Source organism: Vollenhovia emeryi, unplaced genomic scaffold (assembly GCF_000949405.1).
Source record: "Vollenhovia emeryi isolate VEMERY1.0 unplaced genomic scaffold, V.emery_V1.0 DF939204.1, whole genome shotgun sequence".
Classification (NCBI taxonomy): Eukaryota; Metazoa; Arthropoda; class Insecta; order Hymenoptera; family Formicidae; genus Vollenhovia; species Vollenhovia emeryi.
Genome location: NW_011967162.1, coordinates 430,886 through 454,537, shown reverse-complemented (window position 1 = coordinate 454,537; position 23,652 = coordinate 430,886). Strand labels below are relative to the sequence as shown.

The following is a 23,652-nucleotide window of genomic DNA, read 5'->3' as shown; positions in this document are numbered from 1 at the left end:
TGAAACGAGATCAGACCAACTGAAACATTAACTTTGTAATAGTGTTTTATTAACAAAGGTGTTAATAAAACAATTTTTTATTTTAAAGTTGTAAAGCCATGAAACATTGAGGGAGATAAATTTTAAAACGTTCAAAATGTAAATAAAAAAACTTTTGACTTCTATGAAAACTATAAATATAGCTGAAGTTTTTTTAACGTACTGTCACTTTTTCGTTCAAATTTTTAACACAATAATTTTAAACCTATCTTAAATGTAACAACCTATGGTAATAATAGATTATAAATATCGATCGATGCTGGAAGATTAAACGTAAGAAAATATTGTTATATTGTATAACTAGGTGCGAAATATAAAAAGTAACGATAAAAGTAACTGTTAAATTCGTTACAGTTACAAAAGAAAAAGTAACATCGTCACCAGTCCGTTACCCAAAAAAGTAACTTGTAACGGTAACGGCGTTACTTAAGTAACGCGTTACTTCCATACTCTGCTAGTGATAGCTATACGACCCTTTGAAGCACGGTGTAACATATACAGGATGTACCGGGAGGAAAGGTCAATGTTCTGGGAGGTGATAGTATCGGTCATTTTAAGCAAAAATGTTCATATGAATATTTGTCCCATTCCCCACTGTTTCCGAGATAGAGCTACTTGAATGTCTTAACTTTTCTTCTGCACACTTACCCATACAGCACAAACCTTGCAGTTACGTTGCAGCTACATTACAGCAATGTTGCAATGTTGTAGCAATGTTATTGCAATGTAACTGCAAGTTTTGTGCTGTACGGGTGACTCTTCAGCCAACCCCATAAACAAAAATTCAATGGGGTTAGGTCTGGAGATCTTGGTGGCCAATTAATGGCGCTGCCACGACCAATCCACCGATTAGGGAAAGTGACGTTGAGGTGTTGCATCACTAATCGGGTATAACGAGGAGAAGCTCCATCATGCTGAAAGTACATAACACGCCGTGTAGCCAAAGGGACGTCTTCTTGCCGTTCTGTCACACGATCTTCTAAAATAACGGTATTTGCCAAGTAATTTTGCAACTGTACATTCAAACAGCTCTATCTCGGAAACAGTGGGAAATCCGACGTACATTCATATGAACATTTTTGCTCAAAATGACCAATACTATCACCCCCCAGAATATTGACCTTGCCTCCTGGGACACCCTGTATATTAGGGTTAAGATCGTTTTACATACATATTCAAAAACCACCCAGCCGAAACAACTGATCGTACGGTTGCTACATAGATCATTTTGCCGATCAAGAAGTATTTCAGGAGACATTTAGGACAATTCTCAAATATAAGAATTGACCGTAAACAAATCTTAGTGCGCACTGAGTGCAAGCACCCGAATTCGCTATCAGTCTACGTAAGTTTTGCTGACTGTTTCCGAATAACGCGATTTCTTCTCGCACGGAACGTGTCCGTCGCGTGGAAAGAGAGCCGAGTGTATCCACTGGTTTTGCGATTAACGAAAATCACGGTGGCTCCCCGTAAGCTCCCCGAGCAGACATTCTCGCGTTATAAGACGTTATTAACGGAGCGGAAATTCTCTTATTCCAGCTTTTAGCGGGAATAAGGGGAGCACCGTATATAATTGCGGCGTGAGTGCGGCAGTGGCTCGCTTACCGCGCGGATAGAGAAGTGAGGAGAGAAGGAAAAGTAACAGCGATCTCCCGAGGACGATGGTTAAAGGAGGCTTTAGTGGGCTGTTGGCCCGGGTCTGATATTCCGCGCGTTGTGGATTACGACCGGTAATAACATTCCTAGGACGATCTCGAGGATATAGAACGCGATCTGAAGCGAGATCAGCCGGGAATAGCCGGTTGGTGGGAAGCATGTTGATTTCCGCCGGCGGTCAGGTCCGGTCTACGAATTCAGACGGTTTACTTTCATGACGGCTTCGACTATCTCCTGCAGTTTATCTGATCGTGTAAGATACGATAGGACCACGAAATAACACACCGGATTAAGCTCGGTCGGTACGCAAAAACCTGGCTATTAAATTTGCGCGCCGGCGAATTGCCCCGAGACTGGATATTTAACCCAAGAACGTGGTGAAAAGTGGGCAAAAAGGAAGCGTATGTTAGATTCTGCGGCGCAACGGATCAAACGAATCCGATAGAAAAGTTACGGGCTTGAATTTTCCCGGGCGTGTACCTTCGTTTCCGGTTGCACAAGTGCAAAAAGGAATCGCGAAGAATCCGAATCTCTAGTAAATACTCGCGTCCGTATGAAACTACGCAGATGCAATTTAGTGCCGCGGGAAAGATGGATCATCTCGCGCTCGAGGCCGGTTCATCGATTTGCTGACTGCCATGCGCGCGCGCGCGCTGGTGTACGTTTGTGTGTGTGTGTGTGTGTGTGTGTGTGTGTGTGTGTGTGTGTGCACGTGTACTTTCCATCTCTCGGCTCTGCCCGAAAAGAAAAGTGGTCGCTGAAAGACGCGACGTCGCTCGAGCGTGGCATACACTCAATGAATACCGCTTTCTTACTCGGATGGAAAGGAAAACTGCGTCTGCGAGAGCGCGCATCGACTTAACTTTCCAGCTTCTCGAAGAAATGTTCGCTGAATTCGGAGCGACGTCGATCGTTTTGCGATCATTTCGTGTAAGCGATATCTCTCTACATTTTGCGCGCGGTGTACGACACCGGGGAACACATCGATTAAGAGGCTGCAACATTCTATTTCCGGTCGGGTTTGCGTTTCCTCCTTTCCACTTTTAAACTGAAAGTTGAAAGTTTTCACGCGAACAAAGCGCATAATGTTACTAATTTCTGTAAATCATAATTTATGGCGATTTCGCGGCGTTCCTTTTTATCGACGGTAAAAGCGATTTAAATAAAAATATATAACGCGGAGCATTTAAAGTCGCGCTCTGGCTGGAAGTTCGCTTGATTGGACATCAAGATTCTTTTACTCGGTTAGAAAGTGAATTCAGTGAGACGTAAGGACGGAAAAATTGCATTCCTTTGATAAAGAAATTCTCAATCTCGTTACCTGCCAAGTAATCTATCGATAGATAAATGCACTCTCTTGCGTTTAAGATGAAATTGCTAATATTAAATAACGCTACTACTATTAATTGAGAAAAATGTCCTGTTTGACACACGAACGAAGAAGAAGTTTTCGAGCAATTTATACATATTTATCCCAATGTCTTGAAATATATAAGTCGTTCGCAAAATAAAGTTGAAATTCCGCGTGAATATCGCGCAATATTCGGCTTTGCGCGGTGGATTTATTTTAATTTTATCTCGCTATTTACCTATCGTCTGGCAAACGCCAAAGAGATTTTCTCTACGTAAACTTGTATCGGTACCTTTGATGTGCATTTAGCTCAAGCTTTGACTCCTGCAGTTGCATTTCTGGTCCTTTAATCAACACCTTCTAAGGATTAATAGAGCATGCAATGTAATATCAAACGCTTCAGTTTCACATATTATATAATTTATTAGTATTTTGGGGTTTCTACAGGAAGGGAAGAGAAAGAGATCAATTGTTTGTCCTACGTTACCAATGACAGTTTGCGATGACCGATACAACTAATAAGCTTAGTTAAAACAATCACTGACCTACGAAGATTGAAAAAGAGACATTGTCATATGTAGATTATGTAATTAATTAAATAACTGTATTTATTAGATCTTTTTATTTTTCTGTTATTGCACGATAAAATGTATCATGTTACATCGGGATATTAAAACATATTAATTTATGTTTAATTAATTTTTATGAGGAAATGTTATTTTAACTATAGCACAAACCAGAGACGTTAGAATATCATATTTATCATATAAATTTGCATTGTTTGAACTAGTGCGCATTTGGAAGGTACATATTGCCCGTAAGAGAAATTTGTAATGTATCACGAGTTCAGTAAAGCACGTAGTGTCACTCGAGAAATAATTAAAATACGGAATCAGTTAACGCCGCCGAGAGCGGAAAATAACACGCCTAATTACATTCGCGTCTAGATTTACGAAATAATTTACGATTAATGCCACCTCGCTTTGCTTTAACATCAGATATTTCGCGTAATTTTTAATATCACGCGGTCGGCCCGCATTACTTGCTCACGCCCGAGTGCAAATTTATTCGCGTGCGCGGAAAATGTCTGTTATTCGAAAAGCGGAAAACGGTGGATCACGGTGGATCATCGATTAGTCGGATTAGCACGTTTGTTGTAGAATCGCGTAAATCCATCACGCGCTATGCCGTCCTGTGTACGGGTTCACGTATCGGATGAATGGATTATCCATTCGATTCGTTGTAGGGCGAGAACGGATTACATTCCATATTTACATTGAAAGCAGGACAGCAAAATTATCTGGCTAGTGTCATTTACAAACATTTCAACATAAGGCTACGCCTCACTGAATATCGTTACATTGCGCACGTGTCGTACACATTATAAACAGGAGATAAGCTAACCGAAACCGATACAGTTCGAAATTTCGTCACGGATCTAGGACGCGATCGCACATACGAGTACGTACACGTCGTCAAAATATAGGAGACAATCGAGCCGCAAGCGTAATGCGGCCGATGCTTTGGAGTAAGATGAAAATTTGAATGTTTAAAGGTATGCGGAAAGAGACGTCGCGTTTATTTGGAAATCAGAAATGTTATAAATATTTATTCGTCAAATGCATAACTTTATTATACACGGGGAGAATTCTCTTAAAATTTATCCCGAAAATCATGCGATCGTACGACAACATGGCATTTTGAAGAACTTTGTGAGAATTTTTTTGAAATTTTACTAGTAATTATATTTAGCACCTATTTTATTGGTAAAATGTATGGTAAAATTTCAGAAACTCTCACAAAGTTCTTCGAAAAGGCCGTGTTGTCCTACGATCATGTGACTTTCAGGATAAATTTAAGAGACAATTCTCACCGTGTGCTATAGCAATCTAAAGAATTTATATTTTTCATAATATCGCTTTATTTAATATACAGGGTGTTATGTAATACCCGTCTCACCTCTTATTTACGGATAGAGCGGACTAGATTGAGTCAAAAAGTCCTCTACTATTTTGCAGTTTTCGCAACAGTTAACGAGTTATTAATTATTAAAAATCGCTGTCTTAGCCCGTCCTACCGCCCAGTTGAAGCTCGCGGCGAGATGCGGCCGTCCCGCGATCGTCGTTGCTAGGCGCGTGGGGAGTGGCCGGGCTAAGACAGCGATTTTTAATAATTAATGACTCGTTAACCATTGCGAAAATTGTAAAATGGTAGAGGACTTTTCGACTCAGTCTGGTCCGCTCTATCCGTAAATAAGGGATAAGGCGGGTATTACATAGCACCCAGTATAATAAGAATATAATAAAATAAGAGCACTGCTTTATTTCTAAAAAGCGTGCTCGTTCCAGTAAATGATACGCTGTTGCGTCATGCTTATTTAGAGAAACGTATACTTGGTTTTATATAGGAAAAAATATATAGAGGGAAGGCCTCTATTATGAGATAGCAGGTTTTCAACATTAAAATTCAATTGCAAATCTTTTTTCGCAAATACGATTGTACAATCTAACAATAAATGTTCCGCTGAACAGATTTCGCTCCAAGGGCAATAAATTCATGGTGGAATCAACTGACGATGCCTATTAATTTAACAGAAACCACTATCTCATATTAGGATTCTATCTGATAATAGGAGACTTTCCTCTACTTGACGCGAAACGCGCCTCTAGATGCGTAGAATGCACACATACTTCCAGAAGCCAGATTTTATCTAACGCTGGTCGATTTCAATGCAGCTTATCCTACTGTTTCTGTAGACGATGGAAGTTCCGTTTCTAATATCTATTCAAATGACAACACGCGTGTCACGATTAACGCACACGCGTTGAGTGCAGAAACACCTGTAGAACGCAAAATATAGAAGATTTATTTTTGTCGTATATTTCCGTGTCAATTTCGAAAATTCGGTTTCGAAAACCGCACGTCATTCGCGAAAGAACGTCGCGCACATTTTTTATTTATAATTCTTCGCGCTGCAAGAAACTGATTCGAAAACACACGTACTACGCGTTGAAACATAATACTCTGCCAAAGAAACGCGCTAAAATTAGTAATGAAAGTCTATTAGTTATAACAAAATTTCTTTCTAATGTTTCCTGTGACGTGACATTTTTGAGAAATTCGACTGGCGCGAGTGAGCTGAATCACTCTGCATCGAGAAAAAGGGTTGAATAAAGAGAAATATCAATCGATTCAACTATATGCGGCGGTTACGGGCTATCAAGCAAATATTTGTTAATTCACAAAAATATTCCAAAAATATATGTTTCAACAAATGACGTATGTTTAACTTAAAACCATGTCTATTTGAAGTAAAGAAATGCTGTCAACTAAACATATTTAATCACATCAACTTCTTTTTTAATCACTAATACTTTTTTAGCAAAAATTTCGATGAAATTCTGATCTCATTTAAAAGCTAGCAATAAAACTAGCGTTGTTAATGAGTGCAAGATAATTTAATTTCGACCGATTAATGACGAAAATTAATTGATTTTGCTCCAATCGACCCCAGCTTCTTAAAGTAGAAAGACCTTTTCTTAAAACATTTTTACTGAAAACCATCCGTGATATCAACATAATTACGAAAATAATATCACAAAGATAAATTGGAAAGATAAAGGGAAAATACGTAAGACGGGTACATGTGTCTTCAACATTGAAAGGTCAGTAATGTGATATGAAGAAAAACGTTCTGCAAAAAGAAGATGATTACAATAATCGGAGTCTTTAGTTCTCTTAATGTAATACGAGATCGAATTGATGGTGAATTTCATTCAAAGTTCACTTGGTAGACTTCCTGGCGGTGGTTGAAAGACGACAGCAGATGGACGAACATGGTCGCGCGTAATGCGTTCCTCTTGTTTGCTCGTGCTGAAGAATGACGACAATTGAGAAGCTTTGTCAGCAACAATTTTATTCGACAAATAGAGCTGACATTTTGGTACGCCGTCTACGTTGTCTAGATAGATTCATTTTGGAAATTGAACGAGCACGTTTTTAGTGAAAAACGTACCATAAATTTAATTTATTAATTATCTTTAATATCAGCACTATATATTGAATTTTATCGGGCTTTTATTGGGTTTTTTTACAAAATTGCGTAGGTTTAAGAGAAAATACCTTCGTAAAATAATTACAAAATTATTTGACATGGTAAACGAAAATTAACTTTGTTAATTAATTAATTTCGACTCGATGTTATGTAAAAAGTATATTTTTAATTCTAATAAATAGAAATTGGAGTAATGCATATTCGCGCGCAAAAAAATGCGTACGTCTCGTATCTTAGGAAGTCGTGAATGTAGGTAAAATTGAAAATAAGTTGTGTAAAGGCGCCACTGTATCGTGCGACACTTTCAATTTGGTTTTATTTTTCGTCGGTCTACGATGATAGTTTGAAGTGATTAAATTGCGGCGCCACAAAATTTGCCTCGATAAATATCGCGGCGAGTGTGGATTAACTTTGCTATTGTACGAAAGGGTCGTTTTCCTCGGAAACTAAATTTGAGCACGGCCGAACGAAATTTCCAACTCGGCTTGATATGTAAATGAACTATTGTGATTGTTATTCCTGCCATAATTCTACACGGAGCTGATAAGTCCGAGGACGTTCTATTAAGATGAAGTTCGTTCGTTCGGTTCTCGCGCGAATTGTAAATTTTCTTAAAAGATTCCGAGAGTAATGATCGCGCATGCCGACTTGAAACTTATTTTTAGTGTCATGTCATACCTAATTTGATGAATTTTTACGAGGCAAAAAAACTTCTCGGGTGCAAATAAAGTTTTTTTTCTTATTAGCACATTCTGATGTCGGGACATTTCTCGTTTCTCAATCCGCAAAAATTGGATCATTCTATTTTCGCTAGATTTTAAAAATCTATAATTTATCACTATGTGCAACATAAATCTCTGACGCGAATCAATAAATCTGTCGCGAAGCTCAGAAATTGCGAAATAGAGATTTCACTCATCCGGATTTATTGATATTAACACTGCGGTGGCAAAGAATCTATATTTTACACGGAGTTGTTAATTCATGTAACAGATACAATCATAAACAATTTGACCTGATATAAAAATGATAGAAACGCTTGCTATACCGTACGTGCCAAATATCTCTAGAATTTATCTAGTTTTTCAATAATTTTAAAAGTTACCGGATAATCAATTTTTTTTATATTTGATCGGGGTTTACGTGATTGCAGAGAATTCGATTGAAGGGAATTTGGTTAGCGCCAACAGCAAATATTCGGACAAACCGTAAAAGCTCTGTGTCCGTGTTTGCTTTAATTAACTCCGCTAATTCACGATTCTGTTAGTTTTATATCACAGATAATGCATGATAAATCAATTACCAAATTAGGGGATTATCACGTGATAGCGGCCGCCATTGGCCGCTGCAACATGCTGCTCTAATTAACACGCGTGTTAATATTCAGGACATTTGCGGTCAAATAAATTGTACGTCGTCGTTTGTAAAATATTTTTCCTTTCTTGGGGATCGACATCAATTGCAAAATGCTTTTTGCTCTTGCCACAATTTTAATTATGCTTTTTAAAATTAAATTTTTAAGCGCAAACAAAAAACGCAATTTCCATACACGCTTCAAAATGTAATATCAGAGTTTTGAGAATAAAAAGAGCATTTCTCTCGTGAAACGTATATTGATATTGAACGTGATTAAGCGTGCAAAAATGTTGCAAAGTATTTATCCGTATTTATTCGAAATTGCAATAGAAACGCATCAAAATTTCCAAGAACGTTCAAAGAGCCCTCAAATTGTTTTCTGATTTAATTCAGCTGAAACATTTTTGTTCCTCAAAGCGGAAAAATCTACGCGGCGTCTCTTCCAAAGGCAATCTCACGGCACACGCGGTACGGGAGCCGTCGGTGCGTATTCAAATCTTCAACGGGATCAGCAACGGATTGCATTAGATAGTCAAACGAATTTTCCTCCTCGGAATTCTTACGGATGGCGTTTAACGTCATTAAGAACCGCTCGATATCTTAAAGGGGCGTCTCTGGATACGCGAAACACGCCGGTTGGACGATCCGTATGATATTGCGACGTAACGGAATTTTTCATTAAATAGTCGAGTTTCCGCCAACTGCTGAAATAGCATTAATGCGGATACCGATCGCCGCGCGTATTTAATTACGGCACGCGGAAGAAAAGAAGGTACCTCCGGTTGAAATTGGACTGATCATTTGTCCCGGAGTATCCGTTTCAATCGACGGTGCACCGTGGAAATACTTCATTTAAATCCGATCACACACAAACCGTTCATTAGCATGTCGTAAAATCAATAGGAGCGCGCATTTATTAACGACGCGATATCTAAATAAAGAGTTAATTATTGTAACAATTCAACTCTAAATTTTCCATACGCCCGACGCGGGGTTATTTATATAATAAATTTCGCTGCAGCGCCAGCGTTCGTTAACCTCGCGCCCGACAATTAACTGAATATCGAGATTACCTAATCCCTTCCAAACAATCATACCTTGCGGTCGAGGGTGTAACGTAAATGTAAAATTTCTTAGGCAAATACGCGCCCTTCCGCGATGGCACGAGGCTAACAGAGATTTCCGTGTAACGTGATACACACAATGGAGCGCGAAAGCTAATTAATTAAGCGAGCGCGCAGGGTAAGCGAATGGCCCCCCAACACCGTTTCGCCGCAAAACATATTAGCAGAAATGGTTTACGCGGTATTTACCGGTGACACTCAAAGGGCCGTGGCTCTACTTAAAGCGGAATAGAATACGGTTTAACGAGCCACTTCGGATAATCCACTTCGACTGGCACACGAGGGAGGTATCATTAGCCGGCACGTACCCCACATTCGGCAAGTTCTGAAATGGCACAGTCGAATATTACGAGCAACGTATGGGGCTCGGGAAACCACGTGACGCGTGTATTCCTGAGGTGAGCGAGAACATCGGAATATTAGAGTTATAATCAACCTGCTGTATTATAAACCACCGTTGTATGCACGCGACTTAAATGTGTATACAGGGTGTCCCAGGAAGAAAGGTCAATATTCTGGGAGGTGATAGTATCGGTCATTTTAAGCGAAAATGTTCATATAAATATATGTCCCATTCCCCACTGTTTCCGAGATAGAGCTATTGGAATGTCTCGTACTTTTTTTTTCTGTACACTTCACCCACCATTCAACCTCACAAACGTCTGCGGGAATTTACTCTTATACGTCTGTTGATTGTTGTGCTGATAACATTGTAGAAATGTTCACAATGCCTCGCAGCAACACGCCATGTTCACACAAGAGTTGAAAAATGCATCGTTGTTAACGGTGGAATTTTGTGAAAGTTGATTATAATCTGTAAAAATGTATCACTTGAACAATAAATATTAGAAATAGTGCGTGGTATTTCTTTCTTGTCAGTAATTTTGCAACTGTACATACAAACAGCTCTATCTCGGAAACAGTGGAGAATGGGATAATATATTGATACGAACATTTTTGCTTAAAATGACCGACACTATCACTTCCCGGAATATTGACCTTTCCTCCTGGGACACCCTGTATATGCACCTGCACGCTGGATATTGCATTCGAACGATATTCACGTACGCAGATTGATTTTTCGCAGGTGTTCGTTGATAAGGGAGTTACACTTATTCGTCTTTGAATGTTAAATTAGACATGTGTGTATATGCCCGAGCAAAAATTTTAGTAGGGGCCTAATAAGGATACCTTAATGCCTGGTCAGACACTCATCAGGTAGCCCTGACCGTAAATATAACGTCGAGAATTAAAATTGCCTGATCAGGTTTTCCTTATCAAGACCTCATGACTTGCCCTTCGTTGCGTCTTACATTTTCTAATAGGAGGTGGGTATCAGTAGGATTCCTATTAAAAAATTCAATTTTTTAAACTAATTTTTAAGTTCTATATAAATAAAAAAGTATATTCAGGTTATTGAAGTTCATCCATGATCCAGACAACTCGCTGTCGCATCATATCGGCTCGCCTCTTATACTAATACGGGATGATTTTCACTTACGAGAAAGACTAACGCGCGGTCGCCACGTCGCGGCAGTGAGTGGTACTAGTGCTATATATTCAGGTTAACGTTTATCAAAAGGCTTGTTTTCTGTTCTTACACTAGTGAACTAGTGCAATAAATCAGAGTAAGACAAGCATATTTTTTCTCATTCTAGTTTACTGCACTAGTTCACCAGTGCAGGAACAGAAAACAAACCTAAATTCTAGGAGGGAATCAGGCGTACCGGATCAGGCACATGTCAGGGATTCCTTATCAGGGCATTCCTTACTTCCTCCCTATCGGGCTCTGACCATACATAAGGCACGCATGATTTCATTTCTACTCGGATACGCGACGTGTCAGTTCTAGAGAGATAAAAGGAATCGGTACAATGTTCAAATAAATAATATTATCAAGCGCTCACGTGGCCCCCGCGTGAGAATGTTAAATTCCGGCATCATTGTAGACGCCACGGCGTGTACGGCACAGTATGGCATACGTGTACTTCGGGGGTTGATAGTTTGTTGGATAGCCGTGGACATCGCCTGACTGAGTGTCGATTAATTCGGATACCTGTCGAATCAAGATATGCAGAGCGCGGCGTGTCTGATATGCACGTAACTAGCGCGAAGCGTTGCGAAATTTGACTCCTTTGTAGTCAGATTATATTCGCGTGGCTGAAGGTAATCGATAAGACACAGACGAACGCCGTTTCGACGGCGCCTAGTCGACGTCTCGGACTTGGCGACGTCAACAATTTTGTAGCGTTATCCTGAAATTAATAACATATCAAAATTCATCGCGCGCGCTTCGGCGGAGATCGAAGTTAGAACGTTAATTCTTGCTGACTCACGTGAACGCGTTAAATTTCTTCGTATCTTCGTACGCGGTGGTGCATCGCTCTTCTAGAATCGTGAGACCGGAAGTTCGATCGACTATTGCCCAGGTCTTAGTAGCTTATCGAGGCGCCGTTTGAGCATACAAATTTGATTTGACTTCATTCATTTAATTAACGATTCGAGCGACGGAGTTCGCAGCGACGCTCTTACTCCGTAAGTTCTCGTGCATTGCACTCCGACCCTTTTCCTGCAATTTGGAAATTCTGGCGTCTTCTCCTCAAGCGGTTCGTTAGTAGGAAGCTGACCTGCGCGGAAACACTCTCCCACTTACATTAAAGATTGTTTCTAAGGCGGACTCGTCCCTTTTAAAAATCCATGCGGTACGTGCGAGGCTGTCCGGGGACCGGGAGTTAATGGGATAAGTGTCTTTAAAGCGTCGCATAAAAGCGGGCTGCTGGGAGAATTATATGTAGCCTGTCAATATAAAATTATACAGGGCCGTAAAAACTTGACGCGTTTAATACGATTGACATGACGAGCCCCCGTAAAACTTGAGACTACAGTTTTATCGGGAGATATATAAGATTTGATATGAAAAATTCAACGCGCGCGTCGTTTTATTTCAAAAGTTATTATTTTATTGCACATTAATCGACACATCTTAAAAGTCAAAGTGCACAATGTGCAGCAGTTACCTGACCTCCCTCCCCCCCCCTCTCTCTCTCTCTCTCTCTCTCTCTCTCTCTCTCTCTCTCTCTCTCTCTTTTTCTCTGTGGACTTCATTACCTTCCGTTCCCATATCTTCTCTCCTCACCTCACGATTTCTATATTCATAACAAAAAGCGCGACTCCATTCATTGGGAAATATGTTAAGTATTATACTCGCCGTAAAAGTCCTTTGAATAATTGCCTCGCTGAAGTTGAACTTTACGGTACTCTTAAAAGTGGAGATCAGATACAAAGCACGATGGGTGATATTTTTATGAAACGTAAGTTGGGTGCACGCTGGCCTCATATTTTACATCAGTTTTGTGCCGCAGAGAGAGAGAGAGAGAGAGAGAGAGAGAGAGAGAGAGAGAGAGAGAGAGAGAGAGAGAGAGAGAGAGAGGAGTGCGGAGCACAAAGGACTCTCTACGCAATATTTTTATGCAGCGTCCAAGGCAAATTAATTAAAACCAACTTTTTCGTACGCAACAGTTTCGGAGCGAGTGCATTATGCTTTTATTACAGCTATAATACTTATTGAAACACGCCGGCCGGTTGGCATAATTAAAAGTGTCTAAAAGTAACAGACAAAAGCGTCCGCTCTCGGGTCAAAGGCCAAACCGTAATGAGCGCGAATCTTTCGTTCGCTCGGAAATTCCACTCGGAAATGTGCAATTGCCACAAAATTTGCGCGAATAATTATGTCATCGTAGTTTCAAGTTGCATGCCGTTTGTATCCGTAAATTACCGTGAGTTCGTATGCTCGGTTAATATAATACGCCCCAGTGTGTACATTTCATTACCCCTAGGGTTACGTCTGCTATCTGTTTCTTGATCCCGGTCCTTTATTAGGATAATTAATGTAGCCTGCCGAAATGAATCTCTTGATTAGGGACGTCATGCACGATCAAAGTTATCGTCGCGATAACAGGCCCTTGATCAAATTTAGTCACTACAATTATTGCATTGTAGTTGTTGTCACATTACATTGTTGCTGTACTACTGATATTAGCTGTACGAGTAACTTCTAGCCTTTTCTTCTAGGAGAATTAAAGTCAAGCAGTATTTTAAGGAAATTGGCGTTATTACAAGAATTGTTTCTTAAAATTTATCCTGAAAATTGTGCAATCGCGGAACAAGATGGCATTTTGAAGAATTTTATGAGAGTTTTTGGAAATTTCGCCGTACATTCTACTAGTAAAACGTATGGTGAAATTTAAAAAACTCATGTTGCCCCACGATTGCATAATTTTCAGGATAAATTTTAAGAACCAATTCTCTCTGTACACGTTGTATAAATTACGCTAAAAGAACTAATTGCACTTCAAGCAATTTGTGGATATTAAGAGAAAGAAGGGCGAGCGATAAAGAGAGAGAATCAGAATCATTATTTATTACACGCTCTAGGACAAGTCCCCTAAAGCATAAGAGCAAAAGTTACAAAAAAGCAAAACCGTGAGCGAGAATGCATATGAAAAATATTTAGAAATGAGAGAGGGGGAGAGAATCGCGATGCGATTCGTTAATATATTTACACGTGCCATAAATCCCGTGAATGGCTATTACGCGCGCGATACTGTAATCACAACAATAATTACGCGCTGAAAATGTTTATGATTTAATGACGCTTAACGAGATGTACCGATATACGTAACGTAACTTTTGGAAGACAAACAATTTCGTTTAAGCGCACAATCGTCTCTCTCGAATCACTTATCCGGGGAGCAGCTGTTTGTCCTGTGCATGAAGAATATTCGCTGTCCCTCCCGCGACGATTATTATTATGTCATTACACGCGATCCGTCAAAACTCGCGATTAAAATTCGTTTATACGGTTCGGACGTTCATGAATGAGGGATGACGCGTACGCACCGCATTTGTTCCTGTAGCATCCCTTTGTGTCTATAACCGCACAAGCATTCGGAGTGACCCTCGGGGCCGATGCTGTTTATCTTCCTCTTGTTTGCCTTCGCCATTAGACCATCAAATTATCACTCTTCCATCAAAATTATCCACAGGCGGGAGATTAGGGACTGCCGTCGCTCCGCAGATTGAAAGTTGCTCGATATTTATGAATTTAAAAGCGCCGGTAACTCTTCGACATCCGAATCTCCCGCAGCGTCATTGCGATACGTTTAATTATCGACGTCGAAGCTCCGCGCAAATTTATTGCAAATTGCATATTCGACAAAATGCGATAATTAGCGCCGGCGGTCGGCGTATTTCGGCAATTTGCTCGCCGCAAAAATTGATTCGCGCGATACTCGCGTCCGTCGCGCGGAATTGCAAATGGCGTATACCCGAACGACGTGCAGGGTAAAGCCTGAGATATTCAGAAGAATATTTTCGCGCCGCGTTCTGCGCCGCGGTTTACATTGCAGTTTGAGCACTTTCTCGCGCTCCGGAATGTTGTTCCAATTAATCAAATTCAACAGCTGAAAGTAATACGTGAACGGGCAGAGAAACCGAATAGAGCGGTGGAACTGGCGGTAACTCCATCGGCCTATTCGGGATCGCGCTCCCTCTCTTTTATTTTTTTTTCTACTCGCAAATAAAAATGTCGCTCCGCGCGTCGGACGAATGCTGACCGTTTTAAAAGGAAATATTTTCCAAGCTGGCTATTTCAACAGTTTGTAGCGATTCTACGAAAACCCCCGACGAATGTGGACGCGTCAAACTCGCGTTCGCTTTATCTCGTAAGCAACGCACGCGGCTTTATCGCCATGAAACGGCACTGCGCGTCGCTCGAAAAATAAACCCTCTCTCTCTCTCTCTCTCTCTCTCTCTTTTTCGGTCGAAAACGCTCCCTCGACAAGTGCCCGAACGCCCGCCGCTCTCTTTAGCCGAAATTTTATCTCGCTGGTATATTAAATCGCGCACGCCGTGACATTCATACGACGCGATTCCTTTTTTCAGCCCGACACGTGCTCGCGTCGCGGTCAAATCGATTAACGCTGACATTGACGGAAAACACGGCGAACGCTATTCCGCGAGCGGAATGCGTACTCGTCATATGTCGCGGAATGAGGTCCGAAAACTCATTAACCCTTCCGCCCCCCGTCCGCGCCGTGATTATTTTGCGTCGCCGGCGTTCCTTGTTTAACGCGGGGGGGGGGGGGAGGGGGAGTTAACGTAATAACTCCCGCAGGTAACATGGAAAAAGCAATTAAGTGAAAAGCAGCGGCGATGGGATTAAAGCTTTTTGAACGAATCACGCGTACCGAACGGGCCGCGGAATAATGCGGGCGGAAGTAGTTCGGGACAAGAGGTTCTCCCCTCTTCCCCCCCTCTTTTTCTCTCTCCCTCTCTCTCTCTCTCATCGCGATTCAGCAAATTGGCGCGTCGTTTCGGCGTCCGTACCTGCGAGAAAAGCATTTATCTACCGGCCGCGATGGGAGTTGCAGGATCGAGCGGACCAGGTCCGTCCTCTCGGCCCGGAAATAAAACAATGCGCGGCGAACGAGTGGCGAAGTGACGGGCAGACTGCCGGTAACAAGAGGCCGGCGCGCCGTGATTGTGCGTGCGTCATTTATTGTTGTCGCGACACAATAATTCTATTCCGCCGGAGCGCCCCGATTAATCATCGGCGGGCCGCGCGATCGCTCAGCGCTGTTTCGAATCTATTTCCGCCATTCAGCCCCCTAGAAGTGACAGAACGGCGACGGCTACGATCGCGCCCGCGACACGCCGCTTCACGCTGAATAGAATCGGATCACAAGGCGTTTGATTAATTTTGCGCATTGTACTCTTCGGGCTGCCGCGCCGCCCGTCTCGACCAGAGACACTCTAGGCAGAGACTGACCCAAGAATGGGTCCGCCATCTTTCCTCAAAATCGAAAGTAAACTAAATTGAAGCTTTTATTCAGGAAAATTTACAGAAATTTGCATGGCATTTGTGAATTTATGCAACACGTTGTATGGCACAGCATTTTTTTTGCATCTTTTCTGCAAAATCACATAAATTTTTATGATAGCGATAACTGACCAACTGAATAAATCCGAGACGTCTTCGTACCATGCGCAGCGTAGAAACGACGTACTTCCGGTTTTCAGGAAATACGGTGGACTCGGGTAAATTGGTCATAGTGTAACTAGTAAGTTCACTCTCTGTCGACCCCTTTGATCTTTGCGGTCGCGATCACGTGGTGTTCCGCCATTATTTTGGACAGCAATCCAGTGGCGTACGCGTGTGTACGTACTGCAGTTGTATGCGTGTGGTATATCAAAACTGCACTACCACACATACAACTTTTCTCTCATTGGTCTGCCCAGAACAATGTCGGATGCGCAGAAGGGATCGATGCAGAACGAAACAAACGACGGAGCGTAGTATAACTAGTAGGTTCACTCTCTGTCGGCCCCTTTGATCTTTGCGGACGCGATCACGTGTTCCGCCATTATTTTGGGCAGCAATCCAGTGGCGTACGCGTGTGTACGTACTGCAGTTGTATGCGTGTGGTATATCAAAACTGCACTACCACACATACAACTTTTCTCTCATTGGTCTGCCCAGAACAATGTCGGATGCGCAGAAGGGATCGACGCAGAACGAAATAAATGACGGAGTACATCTACTAGTTATACTATAAATTGGCTAATCTCTGCCTAGAGTGTCTCTGATCCCGACAAACGCGAATCTTACGGACGGTCGATTGACATCGTATAAAATATTCCGCCTGCCGTATCGCGAGCGGATTTTTAAAGGGCGCTGGTCGAGGATCGATGGCTCGTTAAAGCGGAGCCAGGGATGCGTACGCGTTCTAATTATCGCGCCCTCAGTCGCTATTAACGGGATATTTGCCCCGATCTGTAATTACCATTCTCTGAGCGATTCAAGGGATGATATGGCCCGCAATTTCATTCTCACTGGCCTGCTCCTGATGGTACTACATGTGTCTGCGAGCACTCGACCGACTCGGGCTTAGCTTTCCTTGCTCTGAATTCAATTTCCCCGAGTCCACAGCGGCGGATCGCAGGTGCATCGAGTTGCTTCGATCGGCAGAGATTGCATGTTAGCGGACTGAAAGAAAGTTACCGTAGTTCCTGCCCCCTGATCGAGAGTATCGCGAGTATCGCAGATTTCATTTCTGCACTGCTCCCGTTAATATTTAGAACCGCTAAAAGCGTACCTTTCTTTTTCTACGTTACCCCCGTTGCGCGCGTCGTTCTGAACGTTTCTGAAACGTCCGACGAATCGCGGCTATAAGTCGCGCGATGTAAAAATACGCGGAGAATTGAAACGCGTTAATATTCACGTGTTTGCGAAAAATATACCAGGTAATGTGCAAATCGTGGGACAACGTGGTATTTTTCATAATTTTATAAAAGTTTTTTGAAATTTTACCATACAATTTGCTGGTAAAATGTATGGTAAAATTAAAAGAAACTCTCATAAAATTTTTCAATGCGCCAAGTTGTTCCACGATTACATGATTTTCAGTAAATTTTAAAAGAAAATTCTCTCCGTGTAGCGTTATTTTTATCTGTTCACGGCATCGCAAAGTTACGCGAGATTCTTGACCGAGAAAAGGATTTCGATTTTTTTGACGCGAGCAGAAGAAGTCGTGGGAGCATAATGACATGAGGAGTATCAAAGGTCATTTTGATCGTGGAAGAAAATTAATCAAATTATGATTTTGAAATTTAAGGATACTGTACGTTATGATTCGCAATAATTTGAACTTGTTCGATTACTTCCGATACTCACAAATGCACTGAGGAAAATGTTCGATTAAATATATAGGGTGTTTCGGATAAGGTGTTCATCTGCTAGTATACAGGTAGGGCGGGTTAAACTGAAAAGGAAAGTTATGTGCCATTTTGTAAAATTCGCAATAGTTTTTGAGTGATAAACAAAAACACCTGGGCGAATGAATGAACGAGAAGCAATAGGCCGGACTCAGCAAGCACGGTTTCGTAGCAACGGTAGGCGTTTGATAGCGGGAGGTGGAGCTTCAGATGGTGCTCACCGCTCGTTCCCCACCGCTACGAGACTAAACAAATAAGCCATTTCATTAATTACTCGATAATAACTATTGCGAGTTTTACAAAATGGTACATAACTTTCCTTTTTTTACATTTAATATTCGGTCAAGGTGTATAAACAACAAGAATAAAGGCTTATTGTCGCCAGTACATAATCAATCAATGTAGGAAATTTTTCGCAATAAATCTTCTCTAATTAGAATCGCCAGTTGCGTCATTTAACAATTTTCCTACGTTGGTTAATTATGTACTGGCGACAATAAACCTTTATTCTTACTATTTAATTGATTTATCCGATGAAAATTTTTCTCAGTGTGTATATGTTAGGACTTAAATATGCATGGTACTAATGGATGGTAATGGAAATACAAAATGTCTGTTTTTAACAAAAATGATTATATATGAAAAAGTGCAATATTCAATGTTTTATAAGATTTGTAACATCGAGCTTTTATATTGTATCTTGCGGATGAAAAATCAGGATATCGGTGCTTCAAAAATTAAACATTTTCGCAAATTCGTAAAATAATAATACCGGCGAGATTTCAATCATTTCACCTGCATAAGCGATTTGCATTATATTTCCATAACAATAAACAAAGGTGTATCTTCGGGAAAATAAGCAGAGATGTTTCTCTTAGCAAAGATTATCGGAAAGTCAAGATACAGTTATAAAAAAGCCAAATTATGTTTCATTAAAAGTGTTAAACGATATCGTCTTGACTTTATAGAAATGAGTACTTTTGATATTACCTTAACTTTCGAGTGACTTTAGATTCTGCTTGAGGTAAGATTTGTATTCTTGGGCTTTTATTATGTATCTTGAATTGTGAATGAGAAATCGGGAATATCGATACTTCAAAAATCACATATTCTAACAAATTTGTAAAATACAACAATATCCGCGAGATTTCAATCATTTCACATGCACGATTTGCGTTCTCTCGGCGAAAGTCATCGGAAACTCAGAATAGAACTATAGAAGAGTCAAGTTATGTTTCATTAAAAGTGTTAAACGATATACCATCTTAACTTTCTAGAAATGAGTACTTTTGATATAATCTTAACTTTAGATTCTGCTTGAGGTAAGATTTGTATTCTTGAGCTTCTATTTTGTACCTTGTGAATGCAAAATCGAAATATCGATGCTTCAAAAGTCACATATTCTCACAAACTTGTAAAATACAACAATATCCGTGAGATTTCAATCATTTCGCATGCACGATTTGCGCTCTCTCGGCGAAAGTCATCGAAAACTCAGACACAGTCATAGAAAAGTCAAGTTGTTTCATTAAAAGTGTTAAACGAAACCGTCGTAACTAAAAGAAATGAGTACTTTTCATATCATCTTGACTTTAGATTCTGCTTGAGGTAAGATTTGTATTCTTGAGCTTCTATCTTGTATCTTGTGAATGCAAAATCGGAAAATATCGATGCTCCAAAAATCATATATTCTTACAATTTTGTAAATTACAACATCCGCGAGATTTCAATCATTTTGCATGCACGATTTGCATTCTCTCGGCGAAAGTCATCGAAAACTCAGAACACAGCCATAAAAGAGTCAAGCTACGTTTCGCTAAAAGTGTTAAATAATCATTTTGACTTGCTAGAAATGATCCCTTTACATCTTCTTGACATTTAAACGACCTTTTTATCCCCGGGACGACAGAGCTAAGCGGAATGATGAATATGTCATGGCATCGCAAAGACGGAATACTAAAATTGCCCGGCGGTCCCGAGTTAAACATAGATGATCGAAGGCGTATCGATCTGCCAATTGTGTCGACGACCGCGAAGCAATCGCGATGGAGTCAATAATCCATGATCCGCTCAACTTGGGAACAGCTCTATTCCGACGTGTAATTGGGATCAGTGCTTATCTGTTGGCGCACACCGTGTTCCAGTCCCGATCTCCTCGCCGTTTCGCCTCGCGCACCCCCCCTTACCTTCTTCCAGGTACCACCTTCTTCACGCGTTACCGTGTGTACCGTGGCAATATTTGCCCCGAGGATTAAATCATCGCGGACCAATTCGTTACGATCCACCCCGATTGATCTTCATCGTTTCGCACGTGATCGAAGGGACCTGGGCCAGCCGATTTCCAGTGCTTCCTTTCCTTTTCTTTCCTTTCGCGAACCACGCACGCATGCTGCTGTCGCGTCGCGAGCGACGGAGCGCGATGCACCCGCGCGTGAGTTGTCTCGTCCGTGATACGTGACGTAAATAGCTTTGTTTAAATAATCCCTGTCGCCGCGAGGAGGACTAGACGGGGACCGGTAACGGTGTGGCACGTTGCAGGTAGGGTGTTCCCGGGCGACGACGAGCGCGGCGGCGGTAATGATATTCAGAACTTGCAGCGAGACGCGCGGCCGCGCTGTCGGGAGGAACGCGAACATTTCGGGATGGATACGGAGACATATTTCAGCGCGCACACGTGCCATGCCACGCCACGCCAGCGCGTGTTGTTCGCCCGATGTGTCGCGCGAAACCAAACTGTTTCGCGTCAGTAAATTCTCGGCGGCACTGTACTGCCGATACAGCGAAATGCCGGGAACGAGTTACTTGAACCGCGCGCGTTGTTACGTCATCCGAGAGATCTTTTCGTTGCGGGGCGTTAAGGAAATCCTAAAGCCGTCTGCTTTATCGACATTCTTTGTTACAAGTAATCTTTTAATTGACTTTATAGAAATGCAAAACTCTTTTACGGAATTAAAGTACATAGCAAAATCTAGACTATGCTGGTCGACTTATATCAGAAACAAAAAAAGAAAATAAAAAAGTTTACTAATTTTCGGTACACTTTACGACAATATTTGCTTGATACAAGAATTCTACAATAAATATATACAAAATAAGACCAGCATACTCTAGGGACAGCATATAAGAATAATATCGTGCAATCAGAACTAAGATTAATAGCCTAAGAAAAAGATTACTTCTAATAAACGCAAGAAATTCAAGTCTAGAAGAAGAGAAAAAGAGCACTGGCGTGTAAAAATAGTTGCAAGCTTCTTCAAAAGAGGTCGCTGTTAAACATCTGTCAGATTGTCAGTAAAGCCATGTGTTGATGATGCTAGAATTCGATCCAAAATCTCGGTCTGAGCAATATGTAGCTAATAAAATTGCTGCTTTCTCGTAAAAGTTGCAAATTGATTGATTATAAATTTCTCGGACCGAGCAGAACTTACAATTAGAATTAAAAATGTCGATAATTGACTTTTTAATTCCGTCTCCTATCTTATCGACACTAATCGAGTTCGCTAACGGTTTTAGGATCCCCTTAAGAGGATCTTTCAGCCATTTTTTTAACCGACACAGTCAAATATAGTTTCTGCGCTTGTAATTCTTTTTATTAGCTTTTCTGCACAAAATAATACCAGGATAAGTTGCGGACCGCATAGCAGAATATTTTCATACTTAAAACACTCAGTTCAGAAGTCTAACAAAAACAGATATTGGTATTTGAAAGTTTCAATTCGTAGTTCTAACTAAATTTGAAATTGGCTTTATAAAATTGCAAAATTTTTCCACACGATTTAAGTACGCATGAAGACAAAACCAGGGACGGTCAACTTTATATGAAAAAACGAAGAGAGATTAAAACTATTACTCGATAATTGATGTTTTTAATTCCGTCTCCTATCTTATCGACACTGATCGAGTTCGCCAGCGGCTTTAGGATCCCCTTAAGGCCCTGCGTCCGCGACGCTGGAACTTGGTCCAAGTTCTAATTCCGAGAAATGTGTAGCCAATTGACGTGCAGCTATTCCATAAAAGCTACACATATCTCTCGGAACTAGAACTTGGACCAAATACCAGCATCGTGGACACAGTCCTTTAGAAATTTCATGTTCCTCTCACGGATCTCTCGCCGCGCCGGGCCGCTCGATATTTTGCATATCTCGTGTCGGAGCCACGCGAGTATACCGCTGTATTTCGTTTGCCGAATAATTTAATAAATCGCCAACTCAAGTTTAATCACGCGCTCTTTGATAATATTTAAGTTTAATTCATTATGCCCCTTGATATCGCGCTAATCGCAATTAATCGTATTACGCGATAGAAAATTTAGCACCGCCGGCCTTTCCGGGCCGGGTCTGCGCAGGATCCGATATGTCGCGCTTTCTACGCGCGGGCCGTAGGCGGGCGGTATTCCGTTTCGTTTGGCAATTAATTTAATCAAGCGTTAATTCGAGCTTTTAATCGTACGAAATTTATCACGTCCTCGGACGTCGCGGCCCTCCTGGTTGCGAGCAGTCGCGTTAATTTTATCGTTGCCGAGCACGATCATCTCGCGATGTCCCTCCGACGCGCTTTAACAGCGTTCGAGCGTGGTCAGACGGTATAACGAAATGTTGTTAATGGGTCACTTAGCATTTACTGTCGCCCTGTTTCAGAGGGACCGAGCTTCAGCGCACCAATAACAAACGTGACGGTCCCGGTGGGAAGAGAAGCTATCCTCTCCTGCGTCGTGGCGAACCTTTCTACGTACAAGGTAAGCTGCCAGGCACACGACACCTTTTAATCTTGCACCGCGTCGATTCTACCGCACGTTTTATAGAAACGTTCGCGCGAACGGAAATAGGTGCTTCTTAGTACGGAAACGTCATGCATTGAGAAAAATTCTCGCCACCACACAGTTAATCATGGTTTGCTAAAAATATTTTCCTGCCGTAAATTTCTAAGCAACAGCAAACGGTTTGCTATCGCATCCAATACAATACAGTAGCAAGATATTCAGCTATCAAGGCTCAATGTTAACTGTCCATATTTAACCGAAGTTAGTTACTGCATGCACGCGGAAAAAAGAATATTCTTCTCTTGAAAATATGTCTAGTTTTAAAGTGAAAATCTTGAATTGAGATTATATTCTGTTAAAGAAAGAAAACTTACTTGAATGAAGTAATTTTATATAATTCAACCAAGAAAAATATGTGCTTATTATTAAACAATGCTTTTCTTGAGAAGAAGTAGTGTTGGACAAAAAATAACATATTTTCAAATCGAAGATTATGATGATTTTATTGTCAAAATAGTTATATTGTATTCTTGAACTG

At 41.2% G+C, this 23,652-nt stretch overlaps 1 protein-coding gene across 1 annotated transcript in view; it reads left to right on the top strand.

Annotated features, from left to right (window-relative positions):
- LOC105561642 (neurotrimin-like) overlaps positions 1 to 23,652 on the top strand; it is a 218,583-nt gene that overhangs the window by 99,031 nt on the left and 95,900 nt on the right. Inside the window, exon 2 of the mRNA XM_012011805.1 lies at positions 22,993 to 23,090. Within this exon, the coding sequence (XP_011867195.1) occupies positions 22,993 to 23,090 (98 nt within the window). The remainder of the gene's footprint in view (positions 1 to 22,992; positions 23,091 to 23,652) is intronic.